Below are 24228 nucleotides of genomic sequence, written 5' to 3'. Positions count from 1 at the left end.
GGCAAAAGCTGTAATACTGATTGGGATTTTATGATTTTTATAGATTTTACATCTTATTTCTTCTTCTTAGCCTTTTACTTCTTTGTGTTGTGGGCAAAAGAAGAGTAAATAGATACTGTCTCAAATTCTAAAAGGATACACTTTCTCTTTTTAGTAAACACGGGCTTTAGTACAGGAACCTGGACATTGTTCATATATACTCAAAGATTCTGGGCTCACTTCTTGGTTATTAATTATGTTCTAGATAAGTTAAAATACAATATATTAAAATATGAACTGGGGGGAGGTGTTGCCTGGGTGGCTCAGCTGGTTAAGCATCCAAGTCCTGATTTCAGCTCAGGTCATAATCTCACAGTCGTGATATAGAGTCCCACATCAGGCTCCACACTGATCATGGAGCCTGCTTAAGATTGTCCCTCTCTCTCTGCCCCTCCACCGCTCATGCACCGCACCCCACCCCACCCCACCCCAAAAGAACAAAAAATACGAACTAGGGACACAACTGATTTTAGAATGAGAAAGTCTTAGGTAAAAGCAGAGTTCAGAAATCAGAAGACAGGTGAAAAGTACTGAGACTTCTTTCAGTAACTAAGACACTTTTAAAGTAAAAGAACCCTGAGAGCACTTGCCTGGCTATTTAAAACCAAAGGCCGTTATTATATGCACTCAGATATCAATATATAACTGAAAGATTAAGTTCCTTCAAGACGTCAAGGCCTATTGTTATTTTTGGCTCCTACTGACCATAAAAGCGCAAGGATGTACGAAAACGCACGGCAGTATCTGACTCAACCACACACCCGCAGGCATTTTCCCATCTATCTCTTGTAAAAAATGAAGAATAACATATTGTGAATAATCCAAATTCTCAACTAAAGAAAATATAAAAACGGGAAAAAGAACATAGGTTTTAGATTCAAAGGACTACAAATGTAGAAGTCAAAGGTCTTTAACAAATATATGGAAAACAGAACTTATTTTTGAGGGGCACTTGGGTGGGTGGCTCAGTTGGTAAAGTGTCCAGCTCTTGATTTTGGCTCAGGTCACAATCTCGTAATTTGTGAGATAGAACCCTGCATTGGGCTCTGTGCTGACAGCATGGAGCCTGCTTGGGATTCTTTCTCCCTCTCTCTCTGCACCTTTCCTGCTCACTCATGCTCTCTCTCCCTCTCAAAATAAATAAACATTTAAAAAAAAAATAACTTATTTTTGAGTCTCAATCTAAAGTCCCATCTAGTTTTATAATCCAAGAGCAATTCGTGCTTTCTAGCTTAATCATCATGAGAAAGCCTAACTCATGTACCAACTTGTACATTACTCCTATGTTAGGTACCCAACACAGCATTTACATATAGTTAGGACTTTAGGCTTGTGGCTTTAGATTTATGGCTTATAATCTATGCCAGACAAAAAGAGTATTAAATGAATTTATGCTCCAGGAAAAGCAGTTAAATGATTACACCCCAAACAGATACAGCTAAACATACTTGGGGAGTCAGCAATGTTCTTTAATTAATTTCTTGTGACATTCTTCTGACAAACTGTATTCTCTAAAAAAGGATGCCAACAGTATCTTCCATACCACTTGCTCTTCTAGAGCCCTGATGTTCTATTATCAAGAAAAGGAACTCTCTACTTCTCTTCTTTACAGGTCTGACTGGCTTCTGAGATACTTCCAAACAAAAGAACGTAGTACAAGTGACTGGGTGATTTCTGAGGTTAGGCTGTACAAGGCGATGAAACTGTCACTTTGTAAGGTAGGTGTCTGCTTTTGGAACTCCGGCACCAAGTCAGAAGTCTGACTACTCTGAAGCCGTCATGCTATGAGGAAGCCAAGCCACATGGAGGTGTTCCAGCTGGCAGTTCTAATGGTCCAATCCTTCTGGTCTAGGGGCCAGATATGAGAGTAAGCTTTCAGATAATTCTAGGGCCCAACTATCAAGTCACTTCAAGCCTTTGAGATGTCTCAGCTGAAGCCACAGATATCATGAGGCAGAGACAAACCATCCTAGCTTTGCCCTTTCTAAATTTCTGATCCATAAAATCATGAGCAAAATTAAAAGTTGGCATAAGGCTGCAAGTTCTGGGATAATTCGTTATACAACAATAATAGCCAGAAGAGTCATTACTCTGCTCGCCACAACAGCTATGTTAAAAGCTCCTATATTCTGCAAGAAAGAGGTAACCTCAATCTTTCCAAGACTACTATCCCCCCAAATCACTCATTTAATTCTTTCCTTGCTGGTCCTTCAAACTCTCTTCAGACTGCTTCTCTTCTGCCTAGAAATATGCTCAAGGTATCCTGTCCCAAAATCAACTTTCCCTGGTTCATATCCGACCTCGCCCCCCAACAAGCTATAAAATGTTCTCTTCATTTGACGGCTAAGTTTCATGCAAGAACCTGCTATGGTATCTCCAGTATGCCTGGACATCTCCATGACCCATCACTGGCCCCAGTCATTGGTGTCACTGGGAACTCTCCCTGCAGGTAATTCTCACTGGCCTTGTCTTAGCTTTCACCCTCCTCAAAATGTGGCTCAACTGAATGCTGCTATTTATTATATCCTGCTGTCTTGAAAACTCCTACTTTTATGCCCCAGACCTAATAGTCTTAGAGAGAACACTACCATCTCAGTTGTATTACTAATATAGGAAAAATGAGTATTCTCCTGGGAAGAATTTGGGTCTGGAAGTCTGATGAGAGATTCAAGTTTGAATGTTCGCGCTGAACAGGAGTGACATGGTGAAAAGAGCTGAGTAGGCTGAAAGGATCAATAAAAGTTGTAGAAAGAGGTAACATGATTTTAATTAGCATGTAAAAGGACAAAAGAGTAAAGCATAACCAAGATATGATGAAGAAATTATAGTCTAAGAGTTAAATCTTCTTTAAAAAATAAACACAGGGGCACCTGGGTGCCTCAGTCCAACTTCACCTCATAGTTCATGAGTTCAAGCCCCACGTCGAGTCCTGCACTGACAGTGTGGAGCCTGCTTCAGAGTCTGTGTCTCCCTCTTTCTCTGCCCCTCCAGGGCTCATGCTCTCTCTCTCTTTCTCTCAAAAATAAATAAAGTTTAAAAATAAAGTAAAATAAACACAACGTCACATGACACAAAAAGAATAAAATAAAAATATGGACATTATTAACATTAGAAATAAATAAAAACAAAGAGACTATTGGTAATACCATGTAGTTAGTGGTGCCATGTGGAACCATACTCATGCTACTTCCAACATATGTATAAATCAGTATAATCTTTTTGGAGGGCAACTGGTGACATTTTTTTTTTTTAAGATTTTATTTTTACATAATCTCTACACCTAATGTGGGGTTCGAACTCACAACCAGGAGATCAAGAGTCACATGCTCCAGTGCCTGAGCCATCTAAGCTCCACAACTGTTGACATGTTAAAACCAAAATATGCTGTGCTTAAAACTAGCTAATCCTCTCTACATATTTATGCTCAAAACAAATGCATAAGATGAATATACAAGCAGCTCCCAGCAGCATTATTTACAATAGTGAAAACTGAAAACCTTTAAATATCTGATCAATACACAGTTAGAGGAAGTAAATAAGAACACAACATTATACAGAAAACAATGATGCAGAACTATATTTAGATTCATGGAACTGATTCCATACATGTTGCTGGGAAAAAAATAGCATTATATGGATTATGCACAGATCAATTTCATTTATGGAAGTTATACACATATGGATGGATGTGCATATATACGTATTAATTTCTGAATAAACGCTTTCAATTCACCTTGGAGAAATGGGACTGTGGAAAAGCGTTGGAAGTAAAAGTGAGAATTTTAAGTTTTTGCTTACTTCCTACTTTGTTTGAATTTTTAACATTAAGCATATAAAACTTTCATAATAATTTTTTGAACTAGCAAATAAGAAGTAAACCTATATTCCACAATATAAAGAGCTATACTGGGGTGCTTGGGTGGCTCAGTTGGTTAAGCGTCCAACTTCAGCTCAGGTCATGATCTCACAGTTTGTGAGTCAGAGCCCTGTGTTGGGCTCTGTGATGACAGCGCAGAGCCTGGAGCCTGCTTCTGATTCTCTGTCTCCCTCTCTTTCTGCCCCTCCCCAGCTCATGCTCTATCTCTCTCTGTCTCTCAAAAATAAATAAACATTAAAAAAAAATTTTAATAATAAATAAATAAAGAGCTATAGGAATATGCATATTTGGTCACTTTCCACCATGGGTGTGAACCTCAAGTTCTAACATCAAAAGCCGATAAGGAAATGGGGGCATCGCAACAGTGTTAAAACCGTTAATAATAAATCAGGACATCTGGGGTAGCAGTATACTTTCCCATGTCCTGAGAGTGGAGGAAAATTCTCATGGACTCTCTAATGAAAACAACGTGTGTTACTATGAACCATGGCCTCAGCACATTCATGTGAGTACATATGCAGGCACACACAAATAGAAACTCCAAAGAAGATATGTAAATGGCCAATAAGCATATGAAAGGATGGTCAATATCAATAGTCTTTTAAAAAATGAAAATCAAAATCACAATGAGATACCACTTCCATAAGAACAGAATGGCCAAAACAAAAGTAAGTATTGGCAAGGATACAGAGAAATTATAATCCTCATACACTGCTGGTGGGGATATACAGTGACATGTGGCTGCTTCACAAATCCAGTCTGACAATTCCTCAAAATATTTAAACAAGGAGTTACAATATGACCCAACAATTCCACGCCTAGGGTTACCCAAGAGAAAGAAAACATGCCCACTTAAAAACTCATATACAAAGTGTATGTGTATGTATGTGTATATATAGTAGCATATTTTTGATAGCCAAAAAGGAGAAACAACCAAATGTATACCAAATGATAAGTGGGTAAACAAAATATAATATATCTCGACCACAGAATATTATTCAGTATAAAAAGGGAGAAGGTACTAATACATGCGACATCATGGACCAAAGTTAAAACGATGCTGAGCCAGCCACAACAGGCTACACACTATAGTGCTCTCTTTACACCAAATGTCCAGAATAAACAAACTCATACACAAAGCAGATCAGTGGTTGCCAAGGACTGGGAAGAACAGGGAAGAACAGGGAAGAGGACTGACCGCTAACAAACGTGATTCTTGTTTAGGGTGATGAAATGTTCTGGAATTAGACAGTGCTAACAGCTGCCCAGTCTGTAAATACACTGAAAACCAATAAATCGCAGCCTTTAAAGTGGGAAATTTTATGTACAGTACTCCTCTCTTCCTAGCAGTTTCAATTAGCCATGGTCAACTGCAGTCTGGAAGCAGGTGACCCTCCTTCTGGCATATCACCAGGGGATCAACAGTAGCCTAATGCTAGGTCACAGTGCCTACGTCATTCCCCTCCTATCACCAGGAGATCAACAGTAGCCGAACACTAGGTCTGTCATTCCCTCACTTCATGCCATCTAGCAGGCATTTTATCATCTCACATCACCACTACCACAAGGGTGAGTACAAACAGTAAGACATTTTGAGAGAGAGAGAGAGACCGACCACATTTACACAATAACTTTTATTATAGTATATTGTAATAACTGTTCTATTTTATTATTGTTGTTGTTATCTCTTATTGTGCCTGATCTGTTTACAATTTAAACTTCATCACAAGCATGTACGTATAGGAAAAAAAACATAGTATATATAGGGCTTGCTACTACCTGAAGCTTCAGGCATTCACTGGAGGGTCCTGGAAAATAACCCCCATGGATTAGGGTTTGGGGGAAGTATTGTAATCAATACAGAAAACTGCAGGAGGAAAAAAATAGCAGGTTTTCAAGTACTGCTAGTCAATATAAAATAGGAAAAAGAAAACAACAACAACAACAAAATCTAAAACTCTTTTACTTCATTTCAATATTCTCAATTCTAAGCTGACTCAGGATCCAATACAGACAAATAGGAAAATCATCATGATTCTGCCTAATCCAGAACATCAATGCTAAGGAGGAGAGGGACCTGGATATGGAACTCTTAAGAATACAGTTCTTTTTATCTACTAGCCTCGTGGGAAATAAAAACTACAGGCAACTCTATTATAAACTTTAAAGTTGCTAAGAGACTAGACTGTAATCATTCCCACCAAAAAAGGGAAATGATAATTACGTGACACGATGGAAATGTTATCTAGCACTAAGGAGGGTAACCATGGCACAATATATAAATGAACCAAATCAACACCTTAACTCAGAAGACATACACCCTACACTTACATAATGTTGTGTGTCTATTGTATCTCAGTAAAAATAAATTTTAAAAAAGGGAGAAGATAAATTATTCCAAAACCTGTCCCATTACTAGGTTCTGTTTATAAAAAAGTGTTTTCACAATCTTTAGACCCCACATAAGAATCAAACATGCTTGGGCCCACCGAGATAATCGGTGGATGGTCCTGAGGAGCCACCACAGTGAAAGAAATGACGTGCAAGAGTGCTTTGGGTTTTGGCCAAAGAAGGAAGGTAAAAGGAATTTATTTGGCCAAAGAAGGAGTCCGTAAGGGGACTGGGAGAGGATGGGGCAGGAAAGCGAGCCATCACTGAGTGCACTCTTTCTGAAGCAGACTCCCGAGCCCAGCAGCACAGGCCAGCAGAGAGAGGGCTGCGGGGTGGCTGCAGGAACCGTATCCACAAAGGGCACGCGGAGGTGCACAGGTGCAGTGGCACAGGTGGTGCTGTGCACACCCCTGCTGGATTAAGTGGAGACAGAGGCGGCATCTGGACTGGGCTCTGTCACTGCTGCTGCACCACCCAGTCCCGCTCTGGCACCGAGCACGGCGGGGAAAGCCCCGGCAGCATGGCCAAAAGCATTCTCACAGTGGGTGCTGGCAGCGCCCGGAGCAGCGAGGAAGTCCATGACAGATGTCACAGTGGCTCCGGCCCAGGTCCCATGCCACCCACCTCTGGGGACATGCAGATCCCAAAGTGCCAACCGTGCAGGGAGCTAACAGGTAGGGACAAGAACCACTGACATTTAGAATGCAAGTAAGACCCCTCTATACCCAAAAACTGGAAAATTCCACTCACACAACTGAATATGTATAGGGATTTTTCACGGAGACGAACAGAGCTGCTGTGTGCTCAGTTCCCCAATCTGTTCCATGTCAAGCGGAACCCCCAGTCTCTGGCTGCTCTCCTACCTCCCTGGCTGCTCTGTTTCTTTCAACTCGTTCTTTCTCCTCCTAGATTCCACCGAATCTCTCAAAGCCCTGTCCCTGAACAGCCTTTCTGCATCTTTTTTATTCACTTAACACCTCCTGCATGATTTATTTTCCTACCAAATCTGCAGTACTTGTGTAAGGCTGGGGAGGAGGCCACAAGACCACGTCGACTTCGCACGGAACTGCGGGGCTCTCTTGGCTGACACCAGCTGCGAGTCTGCAGCTCGGCTGTAATAGTTAATCATCTGTAAGAAGGGCTTGCAAAACTCCCTGAAGGGTACTACACTCGCGGTCACCTCTTACTACAACATAAGGGCCACAGATTAAAATCAATCAAGGGAAGAGATGTAGGGGGCAGAATCTAGGAGGGTCCCAAACGCACAGCACGTAGGTGTTCCCTGCCAGCGGAGTTCTAGACAGAGCCGATTCCTCTGGGTAATGACAGGTGACCACACACAGAGTACTGCCAACCACAGAAGCTCATCTAGCCCTGGAGCCCAGAGTCTTTATTGGGGCTCTGCCAGTGCATGGCCTGAGGCCCCCAGGTAAACAGACACTTACGAGGCTGGACACTCCAAGAGCTTAGACATTATCACACAGAACTTAGGGAAAAGGCCAGACCTCTCTTTGGGCAATGTTAAATTCTTTACTACACCATTTGCTAGCTGCTCTTCCAAGCCCCAGACTCCTACTGCTAGTTGTCTTTTTGATATCTACACCAGCTTCTTTAAACTAAAATGAATAAAGTCAAACTCAACAAAATTTCCCCAGACCAACTATGATTTCACTGTTCGTGTTAACAGTGCCAAATCTACTTTCCAAGAAGGAACTGAGGCAGTTTGTAAAACCACAATACAAGATACAAAATTAGAAGGAAATTGGGGCAAAGAAAAAAACAGCCCAGAAAAAAATCAAATAGAATAATGCTGCGGTGGAGTCAGGACACAGAACGCAGTGCTGGAAATTCCTGCTCACTTGGTAGGGCAAGGCTGCATGTTTATTTGGCTGGAAGTTTTTTTTTTTAATAGCCAAATAATATCCAATACCAAGAAGAATTAACAAGCAGATTCAAAATTCACAGGGTCCTTAAAAAAAAAAAAAGATGCCCAGAAGGCACTGCTCTCCTTCCAGTCACATCAAGGTTCAAGACTTGGAATGATTTCGTTGCTGTCCTCCATATTCAGTTGTTTGTCAAATGATCAAGATGCTTCCTCTGTGGTGCTGTTTGCTTTTCGACCTCGCCTTTCTATGTATCTTCTCTCTCTAGTCATTCAAGATTCACAGATTAATCTTTTTTTAAATATAGCAATTCTCTGTGCAAAATCTACAATGGTTCCTACTCACTGCTGTATTTTTCTTTTTAAAAACATTTTTTTCCTACTTACAAAGAAATACATGCTCAATACAGAAAACCAAGAAAAACAAGCAAAGAGATAACACACACACACACACACACACACACACACACACACAAATCCTATAATCCACACGTAAGTAGGTATGGCAACCTTTACTTAGCAATTCTTTTTTTTAATGTTTATTTATTTTTGAGAAAGAGAGAGACAGAGCACGAGTGGGGGAAGGCTAAGAGAGAGGGAGACACAGAATCCGAACCAGGCTCCAGGCTCTAAGCTGTCAGCACAGAGCCCGACACAGGGCCCGAACTCACAAACTACAAGATCATAACCTGAGCCGAAGTCATACATTCAACAGACTGAGCTCAAAGGACTGAGCCACCCAGCTGTCCCTACCTTCTTTTAAATAGAGATAAAATTTACATGCAATGGAAATCAAATGTCTTATGCACACAATTCCCTGATGATTTGACAAATGTTTACGCCCTAATCAACATGAAGAATATTTCTCCAAAACCACAAGACTTCCTATGTTCTCTCTCCCAGTCATGTTCTTTGTCAGCTATCTATGTAGCCAATATTTCTCCTAGTCTGAGGCTAGTCTTTTCTTTTTTTCTTTTTCTTTTTTTTCTTTTTTTAACGTTTATTTATTTTTGAGACAGAGAGAGACAGAGCATGAACGGGGGAGGGACAGAGAGAGAGGGAGACACAGAATCGGAAGCAGGCTCCAGGCTCTGAGCCATCAGCCCAGAGCCCGACGCGGGGCTCAAACTCACGGACCGTGAGATCGTGACCTGAGCTGAAGTCGGACGCTTAACCGACTGAGCCACCCAGGCGCCCCTGGTCTTTTCATTTTTAAAAATGCCTTTTAATCTGCAAGTATTTTTTATTTTGGTGAAATCCAATTTATTAATTCTTATTCTGTAGTTAATATGTCTTGCATATTCTCTAAGAAATCTTCCCTTACTCCAAGGCTGTGAAGATATCCTCCTACTTTTTTCTTTTTATAAGCTTTATACTTTTAGCTTTACATTTCAATCTATGATCCATCACAACCTGTAAAGAGACCTAAAAAATACCTACACATTTAACTGTAAAATCAGACACAATTAACAATGGCCACTCTTACCACTTCTATTCAACCTTATGCAGGAAGAAAGAGAAATAAAATGCATAAAGAATGTTAACAGGGGGCGGGGGGGGGGGCGGTGTATCTGCAGTGAAAGGATAAATGACTGTATGTGCAGAAAATCCCAAGAAATTGACATAAACACACATGAACTGTTCTGTGTTCAACTTTGTATTTTTCACTATATATTCCTAACTGATGTTTTAATTTACTTCATGTACAAATTTCTTACCTTCATCTTCGTCCTCTACATCATGCTTCCAAACACGTCTTCAACCTAACCTACACATCAGCTTTTAGCTTGCTATTTGCTGGAAAACAAGGTCACTTAGAGCTTTCCAGAGAACCTTCCCAGCCTGCAGGTGGGGTCAGAGAAGTGCCCTATGCTATCAACAAAGTCTAATAAATCCCAAGTGGCAAGGCCCCCTTTACATTTTCTATGAAGTCTTTTACCTCTAACCAAACAAACTTATTCCTCTAAAGGCAATCACAAATCTTTCATCTTTTTTTCATCTTACAATTAACTACACAATAAAGATGAAAAGGGGTATTTAAAAAGTTTCTTGATCTGCTCTCTTCGGTCACTATTTAGCAAGCCACAGATTATTCTACTAGGTCCAGGGACAGACTGCGAACGCAAGACCAGCAGAGGTTGTCACTGACTAGTTTATATTCTAGCCCATGAAGTCTTAGAGAGTGGGGGCTGGTTTCTCACTCACCTTTATATTCCCTGTAGTAAAACACAACACTGTACACATAGTAAGCCTCAAAGAATTCAACTGTCATGCTAACTAAGGCTTAGGGATCAATACCCTGGTCAGCAGCAATTCACAGCACCAGGGTCTATCAAGCATCAGAATCTCCTCAGGCCCCATGAAAGAAATGTTGAGAAGGCCTATGTAATCAGTTCAAGAGCATCTATTATTCTGTTCATAGAGATAAAGAGAATTTCTTTTTAAGGCCTTAAGTAAGCCAAATTAAGCCAACTAATTTTAAAAACATAGACAACCATGGTGGGATTAAATATGTGCACAGCTTTAGTGATTTTAAGGAAAATAACTGTGAATGAATAAAGGTTATCATATATATTTACATGATATATATTTCTATATTTCTATATATATATACATATATATATATATAGAGAGAGAGAGAGAGAGAGAGAGAGAGACTAAAGACTACACTTCTATAAAACACCAGCTGTATGATATCGGTTTCTAAGGCAACCCTATGTAAGGTATATTCCTTGCTTTCTTTAAAAGAAGCTAAAGCTAAAAGTCATAAGTCACATACTCTGAGAAAGACAAGGCTGATGAGAACGTATAACCTCCATTAAACTTTGAGAGTTATTAAAATTCAGCCAGTCTAAACTTTTTACAAGTCATCTGACATTTTTCTAGTGTGTGAATATTTACATTTTTATGCTACGTTTTGAAGAAGATATTCCTAAGCCGCAAAAGAAACAAACTGAATGTCACTCAAATGTGTATAATAAAGACCTCTGGAGCATTATGGATAATTTTAAGATCCAGGGAGGAAATGCAAGATGTGCATTCCGACTTGTGCGCCCTTCACGGTGCATCGACCTCCTCACTCCTGACACGCCTTCTGAGACACAGGTACCATCAGTACTGTCTGTCCCCTTAGCTGGAGCCTAACACTAGAGACAATTCTTTCATCCAACCAAAAATATTTATTGCACTGTGGTGGGGCTGACAAAATACACAGCCCTTGCCCACAGGCAATCTTCCAGACTGAGGAGAAGGAGATCACAGATGCATGCAAAAATACATGTGCAATTCTACACCATGACGACTACTGGGGGGTGGCAGGTTGTGACAGACACCATTGTGAGGGACACAGGGAGGGGCCTAATTAAGATGTGATTCAGGGTTCGATGAAGGCCTAAGGAAATGACACTTGCTTACCAAGTCAGCCCATGAAAGTGCTGAAATCAGTATCTGCAGAAACAATACAGGTGATGAAACTGTACAAGGTGCCAACTTCCTGAAGGATGATTTAAGAGAGCCCAAACACAGGAGCTCCAAGGAGTCCATCAGTGCAGGCAGCAGGATGTTAACACAGCAAGGTGCCTAGGTCACCACGGACCAGTCCTTGTAGCAAATACATGCTGAGGGCCAGAAACATTTTGAAACATAAGGTAGGTCAAAGCAGTTAATTCCCCTTACACAGCAGGAAGTGAACGGAAGCCACTTCTCCGTGGTAGCCGTGGTGCTCTGGAGGCATGGCACATACCTTGGAGGAGCCTGCTGAGCCCGTGAAACACGTGCAGTACGGGGCGTACTCCCAGGGGTCCCGACTCTGGATGTACAGTCCAGCCCAGGACCACGTATCAGGTGCCCCTAGCGGTTCCGATGCAGGTGGTACAAAGGTCACACTCTGAAAAGCCACTTTACACGGCAATCCCCCCAGAGCAGGGGGCTCTACCCCGTCCGTCCGTCCGAGAGACACTCACCAAATGAGCAGGATTGCACAAGGGCCTCCCGGAAAGTGTCTGTTTATTGGCTCACCCCGTGCCTGATCCGTGTTATCTCCTGGGCTTGGAAGTAAGAATCCAAACAAACTGCCCAGAAGCGACATCAAAACAAGATAGGAAGAGAGAAACCATGCCGACACAGCTCTCTCTCCAGAGGCCAGGGAAACAGGCCTAGCAGAGGGAGGCAGTGAGGCCACAAGGAGACCAGCACGAACACACACGCAGGAACAGTCCTGAGGGGAGAATGAATAAATGAAGACAGAGCAGAGGATACTAAAATTCACATTTCCTAAGCACCTTCCCTGTACCAGGCAGTATGGCACATACTTCATGTATTTGTCTCATTTTTATCCTCATAAAATCTTGAGTGGTACGATGTGGTTATATGTTACATTACACGGAGAGAGGATATTATATCACAGATGAAGAAGCTGAAGCCTGGATGGAAAGGAGCTTGTCTGAGGACATAGCACTGGGAAGCCAGATTTTGAACCCAGGACTCTCAGACACCGAGGCCATAATCCTCCTGAGTTTGGCGGGAGAGCAAAAACTGAGATAAGTGGGCACAGGCTGGCTATGCAGAAAGAGAACGCACAGGCAAGCAGAAAGGAGCAAAGAAGAATGCTTTATCAATATGAGAACTTTACACAGTGGCCTTTGTGCTCAAGTGGCTGAGGTTTCCTGTGTGTTGAGTGGGGAAAGACCCGTAAAGAGGTAAAAAGAAGGTAGAATGTTGAGATGCAATTTGGTTGGTGATGAATGATCCAGAAGGGCAGACACCCAGTTGCTTACCGCAGCTACCGCAGGGTGCGGAGATGGTGGGGGACTTTCCACACTCCACCCCCAACATAACCTTTTTCCTAAGGTGAACAAATAGTTCTTTTGTGAAGAGATAAAACAGGGTAGTGTGGTTCGTTGTTGATGATGTTTTCTTTCTAAAAAGTGGCTGGCAGATTCATTCTCCAGGAATGAAGTCAAAGAAAACAGAAGTGACCAGAAGACAGAAAAGACACCTCACCAGACTAAGGGAATCATATTCCTGAACTGCCAAAGCCACCCCTGCCCTTCCCCTTCCTCTACAATTCAGTCCACAGTCATCACTAGATAGGGCCAAGCAGCGAAGATATCTGAGCACAGGCTAAGTAAGGCCGGAAGGGGACAGATGCCCCAAACAGCAGTGAGGATGACTGGTGATTCATCACATACAAGGAAATTAATCAAACAATTAAACGTAACAAGGATAATGAGAACCTAGCCTCCTATTTGTCGAAGAAAGAAACTCGGAAGTACAGAAAGGGAGACAATTGGGCTGAATTCCCTGGTATTAGGGTGGAATTAGAGATATCTGATTAATTTATGTGTTTTAATATATACATAAGTAAAAATAGAAACAAATATAAATATAGAAATAGATATAAACATAAAGGAAGAGTGTGCGGGTGTCCCTAGCTCTAGGCTAACGTATCTGGAAGCACTGTTGCCTCAACAGCAATAACCACATCCGATGCCTAGATCTTGTTTCCTAACCACTATTCTCCACTAAAAGGAACGAGGGCTCCTTGTAGAAAGAGTGGATTCCAGGGCTGGAGTAGGGAAAATACGAGACAAGCCTGGAACAGTGTACTATACTTGAAAGTTGGAAAGAATGACAGGGACATCTCAAAAGGATACAGAATCAACCTGAAGGAGCTCCTTATGGCCAAATTTGGGCCATCAAAATAAATAAGGAGAATAACTAATTAGAACTCACTGAACAAAAGGGAACTCCATGAATGAGCCCATCTGAGGTAACTAGAAAGAATGACGAGACACAGAGATGGATGGAAGGGACAGGTGGAGACAGGAAGAGGAAGGAAGAAGAGGGAGAAGGAAGCAAGTTAGTTGGCAGGGGGATATTTATAGTCTCAAAGTAACTCACAACAACATACAGTACTAACTAATTACCAGGAGGAAAGAGTAACTTCACAGGACAGATATCTGGCACACGCCATCTTAAACAAAATAACCAACACCAACTGTAATGGTGCAAACCAAACTCGCATACTACCTGACAAAACGCAGTAAGAACACATCTCACAGAACAACACTGTTTTGGTATTCCAAATTAAGAAACCTGGGAGTGCCTGGCTGGCTGCTAGAGCATGCTACTCTTATTCTTGGGGTTGTGAGTTCGGGCCCCATCTTGGGCACAGAGATAACTTAAAAAAAAACAACAAACAAACCAAAACAGCTACAAAATAAAGAAACAGTTTACCAAATTAAGAAGCCTTATACAAAATAATTGGCCTACAATCTTCAAAAATGTCAAAGTCAAGAAAAGACTAAGGAATTGTTCCAGATTAAAGAAACAAGTGTTAATAAAAACAACAAACAAACAAACAAACAAAAAACAAGTCCAAACTGGAATCATCCCCACCCCCCAACACAACAGCAAACCAAGACTTAATTCTAGTTTAAACCTAGCCCAGGAATGTGACCTTTTAAAAGTCAACCAGAAGTTTCCAGATAAGCACAAATGAGGTAATCTGCATGATAAAAATCCTGCTGCTCTCTACCCTCACCCCACCCCAAAGGAAGATATTCTGGCAAGAAACAGTCCTTTCTTTTCTTCAGCTAGTAACTCCATGCCTCACCCTCAAAGTTCTCATTCTGTACAACTCCGGGAGCATCTCCACTTGCTAGATACAGGCGGGTGCTGCCCGGTTCACGAACTGCTTAATAAGGCCAGTTAGATCAGCTGCATTTTGTTTTTTAACCCAAGAAAACAAAACGTAGTATGAGCCTGGGAAGGACTGGTTTCATATAAAGGACGATATTGGCAACTGGCAAAACCTGAATGTTGTTTGAGGAATGAATAGTAGAGCTATAAACAATGTTAATGTCTTTTTTTTTTTTTTCATTTATTTATTTATTTATTTTGAGAGAGACAGAACGTGAGCAGGGGAGGGGCACAGAGAGAGAGGGAGACACAGAATCCGAAGCAGGCTCCAGGCTCTGAACTGTCAGCACAGAGCCCGATGTGGGGCTCAAACCCACAAACTGTGAGATCATGACCTGAGCCAAAACCAAGAGTCAGATGCCCAAGGGACTGAGCCACCCAGGGGGCCCCACAAAGGTCACTTCTTGATTTTGATGGTTGTATTATAGTTACAAAGAATAATGTACCTGACTGTAGCCAAAATTTACTAAATAACTCAGATGTGAATAATTAGCAAGTTGGAAACTTAAACTCTACTTGTGGCTGGGGGCGGGGGGCGGGGGATGGGGCACAGTTCTTGCCCCAGACATTCCCAATCAGTTCCACTGACCCCTTGAATGTATTTATGTCCATTATCTTAGACAAAATGTTCCGATCTAGATCACAAAATTCACAGAGCAAGGCGTCTACTACATGTAATGCTGACCGGAAGCAGAAGTTACTTGCCAGAGTCAGGAATGAGACAGAGAGACAGAGAAGCTTACATCTCTCACATGTTTCAGTGAGGCTGACTTTAGTACTGGTTCGAGTTCAGCAAATGTTACCTAAAATCAGCCCTGACCGTGAAATCTTTCATTCACAGCCCTATATTTCAGTCTGAGGTGTCTGTCCCCTCTGCTGCTCTACAGAGATGGTACAGGGATAAATGAGAGTACTGGTTACATCTCCTGACCCACACACTCAAGTGCCAGATGTGAGAACAAGAGCTCCCATTCCCGCACGGTAGAGCCCATGTGCTAAAAGAACTGTTCCTGCAGACCAAGCTAACAACACGGCCTAAGCAGTGAGATCAAAGACAACTGTCCAAATCTCCTCTTCAAACAACTTCATTTGTGAACCAAGAAATGCAGATTTAGAGGGAGGATGTAAAACCTCTATCTTTTCACCTTTCCACAGGCTCTGTTATGTTCCATACCGGATGGCTTAGACCTTTGAGGTCATAATCACTACTCCTCCAAATGCTAAAGATCTACATTCTTTTTTCTAAGGAAAACATTGATTCCATGTGTAGAAACCCACACCTATGGTGTGGAAACCCACTCTATGGTTAGAGTAGAAGATGAGTTCTTAAACTTTTACAACAGAACATAATCTTCTCTTCCTCTTAATGGAGACTTAAAAAGTTTCTAATGGTACTCCATAACCAACACCCAGACGGCCTGCAATCACTAGATAAATTCATACAAGACACTATGGAGTCAGGGATTCATTAATGCTCTATGGCCTGACCAGGTATCCATCTCCTGCCATCTATTATTTTTCTGTATAGAATGTGATCTACTTTGGGTGCCTCAGTGGCACAATCAGTTGAGTGTCTGACTCTCGGTCTCAGCTCAGGTCATTATCTCACGGTTTGTGGGTTTGAGCCCTGCATCAATCCCAAGCCCTGCTTGGGATTCTGTCTCCCTGTCTGTCTCTCAAAATAACTAATAAAGGGGCGCCTGGGTGGCTCAGTCGGTTGAGCGTCCGACTTCGGCTCAGGTCATGACCTCACAGTTTGTGAGTTCGAGCCCCGCATCAGGCTCTGTGCTAACTGCTTGCTTAGAGCCTGGAGCCTGCTTCAGATTCTGTGTCTCCTCCTCTCTCTGCCCCTCCCCTGCTCACGCTTTGTCTCACTCTGTTTCTCAAAAATAAATCAATGTAAAAAAATTAAAAAAAAATCTTTAAAAATAACTAATAAAAATAAAATTCTTAAAAAAAAAAAAAAAAAGGGGGAATCTGATTACATTGAACTTAATGAGTAGCAAGTCAGTGTCTCATCAATTGTTCAGAAGCTCAGAATTCCAGACTGTGATAATCTACTAAAGAGAATGATAGTCCAATAAAGAGAGAGAGAGAATATGAAAGTCCAAATGAGTAAATTAAGTAACAAAGAGGTGGTCAAATGGACACATCAACCTCCCTTTCTCCTACATTCTCAAGAGTCCAGTCTACACAAAGCATACAGTCCGGATCACACTGTCCTCAATATTCATCACACAACATGCTTGCCTTTTAGGAGTTTAACTATATGCTCTTGATCTTTACAAAGCAATACAAGAACACTTCACCTGAGTAATTTCTATGTCTTCTGTGAAATCACAGCTAAAAACACAATCCACTGTGTCACACAATGGCAAAGCCCACAGAATGTCTTTTTCACTGAGTACAATGCCAGGAAAAAGTCTGTCTCTGTAAACAAATGAGCAGGCTTTCTTTCCACAGACAATGAATACTATGTAATTCAATGTTATACAGAGAAAAGGACTGGTTCCTTGTTACTCTTAGTCTGAAAACTTAAAGTCAATTGCCTTGCACAACCGTTACACTGGCTCCCCTCAGGAGCCTGGTACCTTCTAGTCTATGCTCTTCTTAGATAGCTGCTGCTGTTTTTATCCTTAACTGTCCTACTTACAGTGTCTTTAATTCTATTAGATTAAAATCCTCTTGAAAGTATGTATGTACATATGTATATACTGTCTATCTCTTACAGTTTTCCTTCTGCTATCTCTTACCTTTTCTGGTACCACTCTATACTTAATGACCTAGAAATTAAAAATGAGGGGCGCCTGGGTTGGTTACACATCTGACTCTTGGCTTTGGACCAGGTCACGATCTTACAGTTCGTGTGACTGAGCCCCAGGTCAGGCTCCACATTGACAGCACGGAGCCTGCTTGGAATTCTCTCTCTGCCCCTCCCCCGCTCACGCTCTCCCTCTCTCAAATAAATAAACATTAAAAAAAAAAAAAAAGGTGTTGACACCAAGAGGTGAATTTAACATAGACCACAATGTCTGCATCAGTGACAAGCAGGCACGATCACCTTTGCAGTAGTCGGCGGGGTCCTCCTGCTCTTCATCATCTGATCCCAGGATCTCCTCCTCTGGCTCCGGGGGCGTGGGGTCTGGCAGAGGCGGTGGCGGTGGTGGAGGCGGCGGTGGCGGAACTAAGGGAGCTTTCTGCTGAGGCTCCGGCCTGAAACGGGAGAAGGAGAATTCCTATTTACTCAGAAGCCAATCTTGCATTATGGACACACATGAGAGTTTCTTAACACGAGAAAAAAATAAACCTGTCACACACTAGCTAGAAATGCTGGTTAATGCACCACGTCCATTTTAGCTAAATTCAAGTAAGGTTTCAACATACAGGTCCAGAGGAAAAAAAAAAAAAATCACACTTTGCAGGCACATTTTCACTCAGAGCTTCAAAATTTCGTAAGTCCTGACAATATTATGAAATAAAGGGGAAACAGAAAGAGAACCCCCCCCCACCCATGCTATATAGCCTTATTAAGTTAGAACACATCCCACAGAGATTATAAAAAGACAGATGAAAGCAGCTCTGAGCTTATAAAAGGATTTATTTTCCATTATTTTAAAATCAGAATTCCTTTTCCCATAGAAACAGTACAATGTGGTTAGGTTTCCGGGATAACTCGTAAAAGCTAATACATGCTATTAACTGATGTACAGTTATTTTCATTAAGGAATTCAGCCATCTATCTCCCTTGCTTATCAAAAATACTACCCCAAACTGGAAATTAAACAATGAAAACACCCACTGTCAGTCAAATACAAAAGCAGCACATACATTAATGCAAGGTTTCCAAGGTTTGCAAAATGCTAATTTCCAAATGTCACAAAAAGGCTAAATAATGGTTAGTCTGCTCTTTTATAAAAGATAAGAAAACCCACAATACAAAAAAATGTTTCTAAGCTTGAGAGATTACAGACGAGAGCCTTCTTTCAGGTATCTAGAGAAACTCGAGGAGAAACTCTTCCTGAGCCAGCACACAGAGTGCACGAACAGGCGAGGGAAATCGGGCTGACAGAGGTGTTCTCCAGAGAGGTTCACAGGGTAAGGAGGGGGTCTCTAGTCTGGGGAGCAAGGGGAACCCCATAAGCACTGATGTGTGCACAACTGCTCTTCTTTTTGGACTGCCAGTAGTCGTGCCCCCCTTCGAAAAGCACCTTTTGAGACTGCTCCTCCCTACACAAGGGAAGGCTGGTTCTGATCAGCTTTCTTCACTGTCATACCGCTCAGGGCACAGACGGCTGAAGCTGACTCTACAGGCCTGGAACCTTCAGGCCGGCTGTCACGGGCAGCAAGCTCATCTGCAGTTGCCAGTAGAGGCAGGGCCAGCAGAGCCACCTGACCCTGGCCCCTCTCTAAGCCGGACCTCTAAATTCTTCCCAATCTGACAGCCCCCAAATAGCATTTACTGTATTGCTCTTAGCATAAATTGGCTAAAGGTCACTTATGTGGTTTGCCACCAAAACTCAAAGTGCCACAAGCAACAAAGGGGGGTAGGGTGGAAGGCAGCAGAAACCCAGCAGTCACGAGGAAGGGGTGGGGACTGTGCCGCACAGGTAACCTGAAAGGCAAGCACTGGCAAGTTGAGTATCTTTGGCAGAGTGACTAAGGAACGCTTATGAGCTGAAAACAACCTGTATTGATTGCTATTTGCCACAATTTATGGAGACTCAAAGTTACAGCTCCCTGGGTGACAAACGTTAGGAACAGGGTGGTGATCACATCCTGAGTTAACCACTGCTCAAGATGTAGCCCTGGAAGGGGATAATCACAACCAAACACCCACATCACTGCCAGAATACATCCAAAAATACATCTAACAGACCTTATGGAAGTGTACTAATCTTTCTGGCAGCCTTGCAAATGCTCCTTTCCTTTTTAACATACATGTTCTTACTGAAAGTAGAATGGCAATGCACAAAAGAGAGGCTGGAAGAAGGGGAGGCAGGAGAGGGCTGCACCAGAGGGAAGGGGAGGTGAGCAAGATGAATGGTCTCACAAGAACCATTCATTCATTCTTCAGGGCTGTGAGCAGAAACTACTGAGCTGACCAATGTGCTCAATCAGAAACGCTTAGAAATTTTACACGAAAAAATGAGGAGATTCTCCAAATTTAAAAGAAAACATGTTATATTCCCTATAGAAATTATGTAACAATTAATGAAAAGAACAGAACTAGAGAATCTTCTACCTGTGCTCCTCACTACAGACCCTTGGGCCAGGTAATTAATTCACTGTAGTGGGGACTGTTTTGTACACTGTAGAATGTTATAAGCATCCCTGGCCTCAAGACATTAATGTCAGTAACATCCACACCCACCGCCAGTTGTGACCATCAAAAACTATGTCCAGAAATTAACAAATTCCCTGGGGACAAAATCATACCCATTTGAGAACCACTGCTCTAACAAGTGTTTTCTGTACTTAGCTTTATTCCTACAGAGTAGACTGTATCTGTAATAAGGGAAAACAAATTCTCATTTTCATGGGCCCATTTTCTCTCATTTGAGAGGCTCATCATAATGTGTTTCTCTTAATTATTGTCCCCCCATTTGCTGAGCTGTCCACATCACTTAACAAAATTGTCAGACCCTCTGGTCTCAATGAGCAGGCAGGCACCTCTTCTCCCTCCAGTGAGGACCACACTGAACAGGCAGGCAGAAAGCGCCCCCAAGGCCACTTATTTCTCTCAAGTTAAAGGAAGGAGTCAGGGTACTTTGAAGTAGAAAGGAAGTTGAGTAATGTTGAAGTAATATTTCAACTATCACATCCTAACACCTAGGGCTATGCTGTCTAATCAGTGGGCACTGGCCACATGCCTGTACTGAGCACTGGAAATGGGACGAGAGTACAAATCAAGACATGCTACGTGCGTAAAATACATACTGGATTTCTGAGATTTCATACAAAAAATGTAAAATATTTTATTAATAAGTTTACATTTATTATATGTTAAAACAATAATATTTGGGATAGAATGCAATATATTATTAAAATTAAACTCGCCTGATTCTACTTTTTTTAATGTGGCTACTAGAACACTTCGAATTACAAATGAGACTCACATTATAGTTCTACTGGACAGCACCACCCTAGGCTCTTCAGATAAAAACCAGAGGAGTACTTGGCCTAAAAAATCAGAGATTCCTGGTCATACCAATGATGGTGAATTTTTCTAAGGCTTCTCCTAGTAACATGCCTCACATCAATGATCACCAACTATCAAATCACTTAAATCGTCATAGTAAGGTTCAGAACAACATAACTGCCAAATGTTATGGTGCTGATCATGACTCTTTTTCATCTCATTCATCTTTGTTACTGCCTACCACATAGGAGAAACACAAGTAAATATGTCTTAGGGCAGGTATAGGCACAAGAGAAGGAGGCCACACCATCTTGAAGGCTGGCTTCTTCAAAGTGGATTCTTGTGGCTTCCACAGTATTACTTTAATTAAGCCTGGTTAAATCTCAACTATTTAAAAGATCCAGAGGTAGCAGGCAGTTTATATCACCAAGTACATACTTAAAAAATATATCAACAGATTTTAAAAGTACCTTTTCATCAATCCTAATGAGAACCATCAAAAAGTTATTTCACTGAATCATTACTAGAAGCACTGGGGAGGAATCAAGATGGCGGAGCAGCATGGAAACCTGAGCTTGTCTCCTCCCTGAAATGCAGCTACATCAGCACCAAATCATTTTGAACACCTAGGAAATTGATCTGAGGATTAACGCAACAATCTTCGTAACTTGAGCCGCAGAACTTGGCACATACGCAGTGCAGGCAGGTGAACCGGGGGAGACAAAGAAGCCGTGGAGGGTGGTGAGCTATTTTGGCAGAGAGAGAAAGAGAAAGGCAGAGAAAGCAGTGCATCGGGATCGTACAAGAAAAGCACTCCCCACCAAAGTAGCTGGAGAGAAAGAGAGAAAGAGTAAAAACCCTCGCAGGGGACTGAACAAGGAACCTGTTCCCCAAAACCACTGCCAGAGAGAAAGAAGAGGATTCAATACCACCAGGATTCTATAAACTCTGAAGTTCCCGAGCTCAGTGCCTGGTAGTGCTCTGGTGAGGAAGTAGGGCAAATCCCCAGGAGCAGGCTGCAGGGTCTGAGGGGTCTGTGTGCTACACAGGGAGAAGTGGTTGCCCTGCTTGGAGTGTATTTGGTAGAGGCCATATGGCCTCCCCTGGGGCAAAGGTCCCAGTGGACCCTGGAGAGCAGCACATATGCTGGTATAGGGACTCAAACGCCAGAGTGCCATGAAACCTGGCACTGGCTGGGTGTTGTGATTTGCCATAATCTCTGAATCACTGCCGCTGCGATTGCATGAACGTTTTTCTGGCGTAGGGTGGCACTCGGCCATCACTCAGTAAGACCCTCCCCAGAGAGTCAGCGTAGGTCCAAGCCGCTGAGGACTCTGAAGCATGGAATTCTGAAACAAAACCCCATCTAAGATAAAACTCTAGAGGGAGGTGCCACCTGGCAGTGGACAGCTTGAACACGGACAGGGTAGAGACAGGGAGTAGACAGAGGGCTGACAAAGGAGGGGCTTGATCGCGGGTCAGTGAGAACTCAAAGTTGCTGTGCTAGATACTAGGGAGCTGGTTGAAGCCATTTCCACCTCCCCTGTGCACACACAGCACACAGGCACATGGATCCACCCCAGTAGGCTAAGCAGAGCCACCTAGTGGAGAATGGAGAAATTACATCAAGCTCCACCCATATGCACTCTCCAAGCACAGGCACCAGAAGACCAACATAAATCACTCCAACCAGCTTCGTGTATGGACTATAGAATCCTTCGTAGTTTCAGTTCTAAGGGACACTGGATGTAACTTCATTCAGGTTTCATTCTGTTTGCTGGTTCCTTTATGTGTTCATTTTCTTTGCTTCAGTTTTTGCTTAAAATGTTCTTTTTTCTTTGTTTTCTTTCTCTTTCTTAGATACAGAAAGAAAAACTTGTTTTTTACTTCATTTATTTTTAAAAATTTTTTATTCTATTTCATTTTATTTTCTTTAATTCTATTTTATTATATATGAGTTTTTTAATTTTCAAAGTTCTTCTTACCTTTTTTTCCCCTTTCCTTTCCCTTTTTCCTGTATTCCATAAAACTTCTTTGAGCAAGTAGAACAAAACTCACCTAGGATCTAGCTTCCTTTTTTTTGATATTTTGTTTTGTTTTTAATTTTTATTTTATTAATTTTTTTTCTTCCAAAATGACAAAATGAATGAATTCACCCCAAAAGAAAGAACAGGAAGAAATGAAAGCCAGGAACTAAATCAACATAGGTATAAGATGTGTGAACTAGAATCAGAACCATGATAATAAGAATACTAGTTGGGGTGAAAAAAGCATAGGAGACATAAAAGAATCCCTTTCTGCAGAGACAAAAGAAATAAAATCTGGGGTGCCTGGGTGGCTCAGTCAGTTAAGCATCCAACTTTGACTCAGGTCATGATCTCGTAGTCTGTGAGATTGAATCCCACATTGGGCTCTGTGCTGACAGCTCAGAGTTGGAGCACGGTTTGGATTCTGTCTCTCTCTCTCCCCCGTCTCTCTGCCCCTCTCCTGCGCATATTTTGTCTCTCTCAAAAATACATAAACATTAAAAAAAATTTTTTTTAAAGAAAGCTATAAAATACAGTAAGGCTGAAATTTAAAATGGTACAACTAAGACACAATCTCAGATAGATGGATGCCACAACACCAAGAATGGATCAAGCATTGAATTAGCATTATAGAGAATAATGAAGGAGGAAAAAAAAAGAGGGATACAAAGGCAAAAGATCATGATACAAGACTTAAAGAACTCAAGTGACTCATTAAAAGGTAGTAACATCCAAATCATAGGAGCCTCAGAAGATGAAGAGAGAGAAAAAGGGACAAAAGGTTTATGTGAGCAAATTATAGCAGAAAACTTTCCTTATCTGGGGAAGGACACAGACATCAAAAAACAAGAAGCACAGGGAACCATCATTAGGTTCAACAAAAACCAACCATCACCAAGGCATATCATAGTCAGATTAGCAACGTATACAGGCAGGAAAGAATTATGAAAGCAGCAAGGGGGGAAAAAAAAGTCCTTAACCTATAAGGGAAGACAGATAAGTTCATAGCAGACCTATCCACAGTAACTTGGCAGGCTAGAAAGGAATGGCAGGATATATTCTGAATCAGAAAAATATGCAGTCAAGAATTCTTTATCCAGCAAGGCTGTCATTCAAAACAGAAGGCGAGATTAAAAGTTTCCCAGACAAACAAAATCTAAAGGAGTTCATG

General features: G+C 41.8%; 1 protein-coding gene across 11 annotated transcripts in view; it reads right to left on the bottom strand.

Moving 5' to 3' along the window:
* The window catches only part of SRPK2 (SRSF protein kinase 2), a 257229-nt gene that overhangs the window by 59337 nt on the left and 173664 nt on the right, over positions 1-24228 (bottom strand). For all 11 annotated transcript variants that reach the window (XM_047825648.1, XM_047825707.1, XM_047825722.1 and 8 more), the window contains one exon: positions 17953-18104. In XM_047825648.1, the coding sequence (XP_047681604.1) occupies positions 17953-18104 (152 nt within the window). The remainder of the gene's footprint in view (positions 1-17952; positions 18105-24228) is intronic.

Source organism: Prionailurus viverrinus, chromosome A2 (genome assembly GCF_022837055.1).
Source record: "Prionailurus viverrinus isolate Anna chromosome A2, UM_Priviv_1.0, whole genome shotgun sequence".
Lineage (NCBI taxonomy): Eukaryota > Metazoa > Chordata > Mammalia > Carnivora > Felidae > Prionailurus > Prionailurus viverrinus.
The sequence above is the reverse complement of the archived record's forward strand: the minus strand, read 5'-3'. Positions and strand labels throughout refer to the sequence as shown.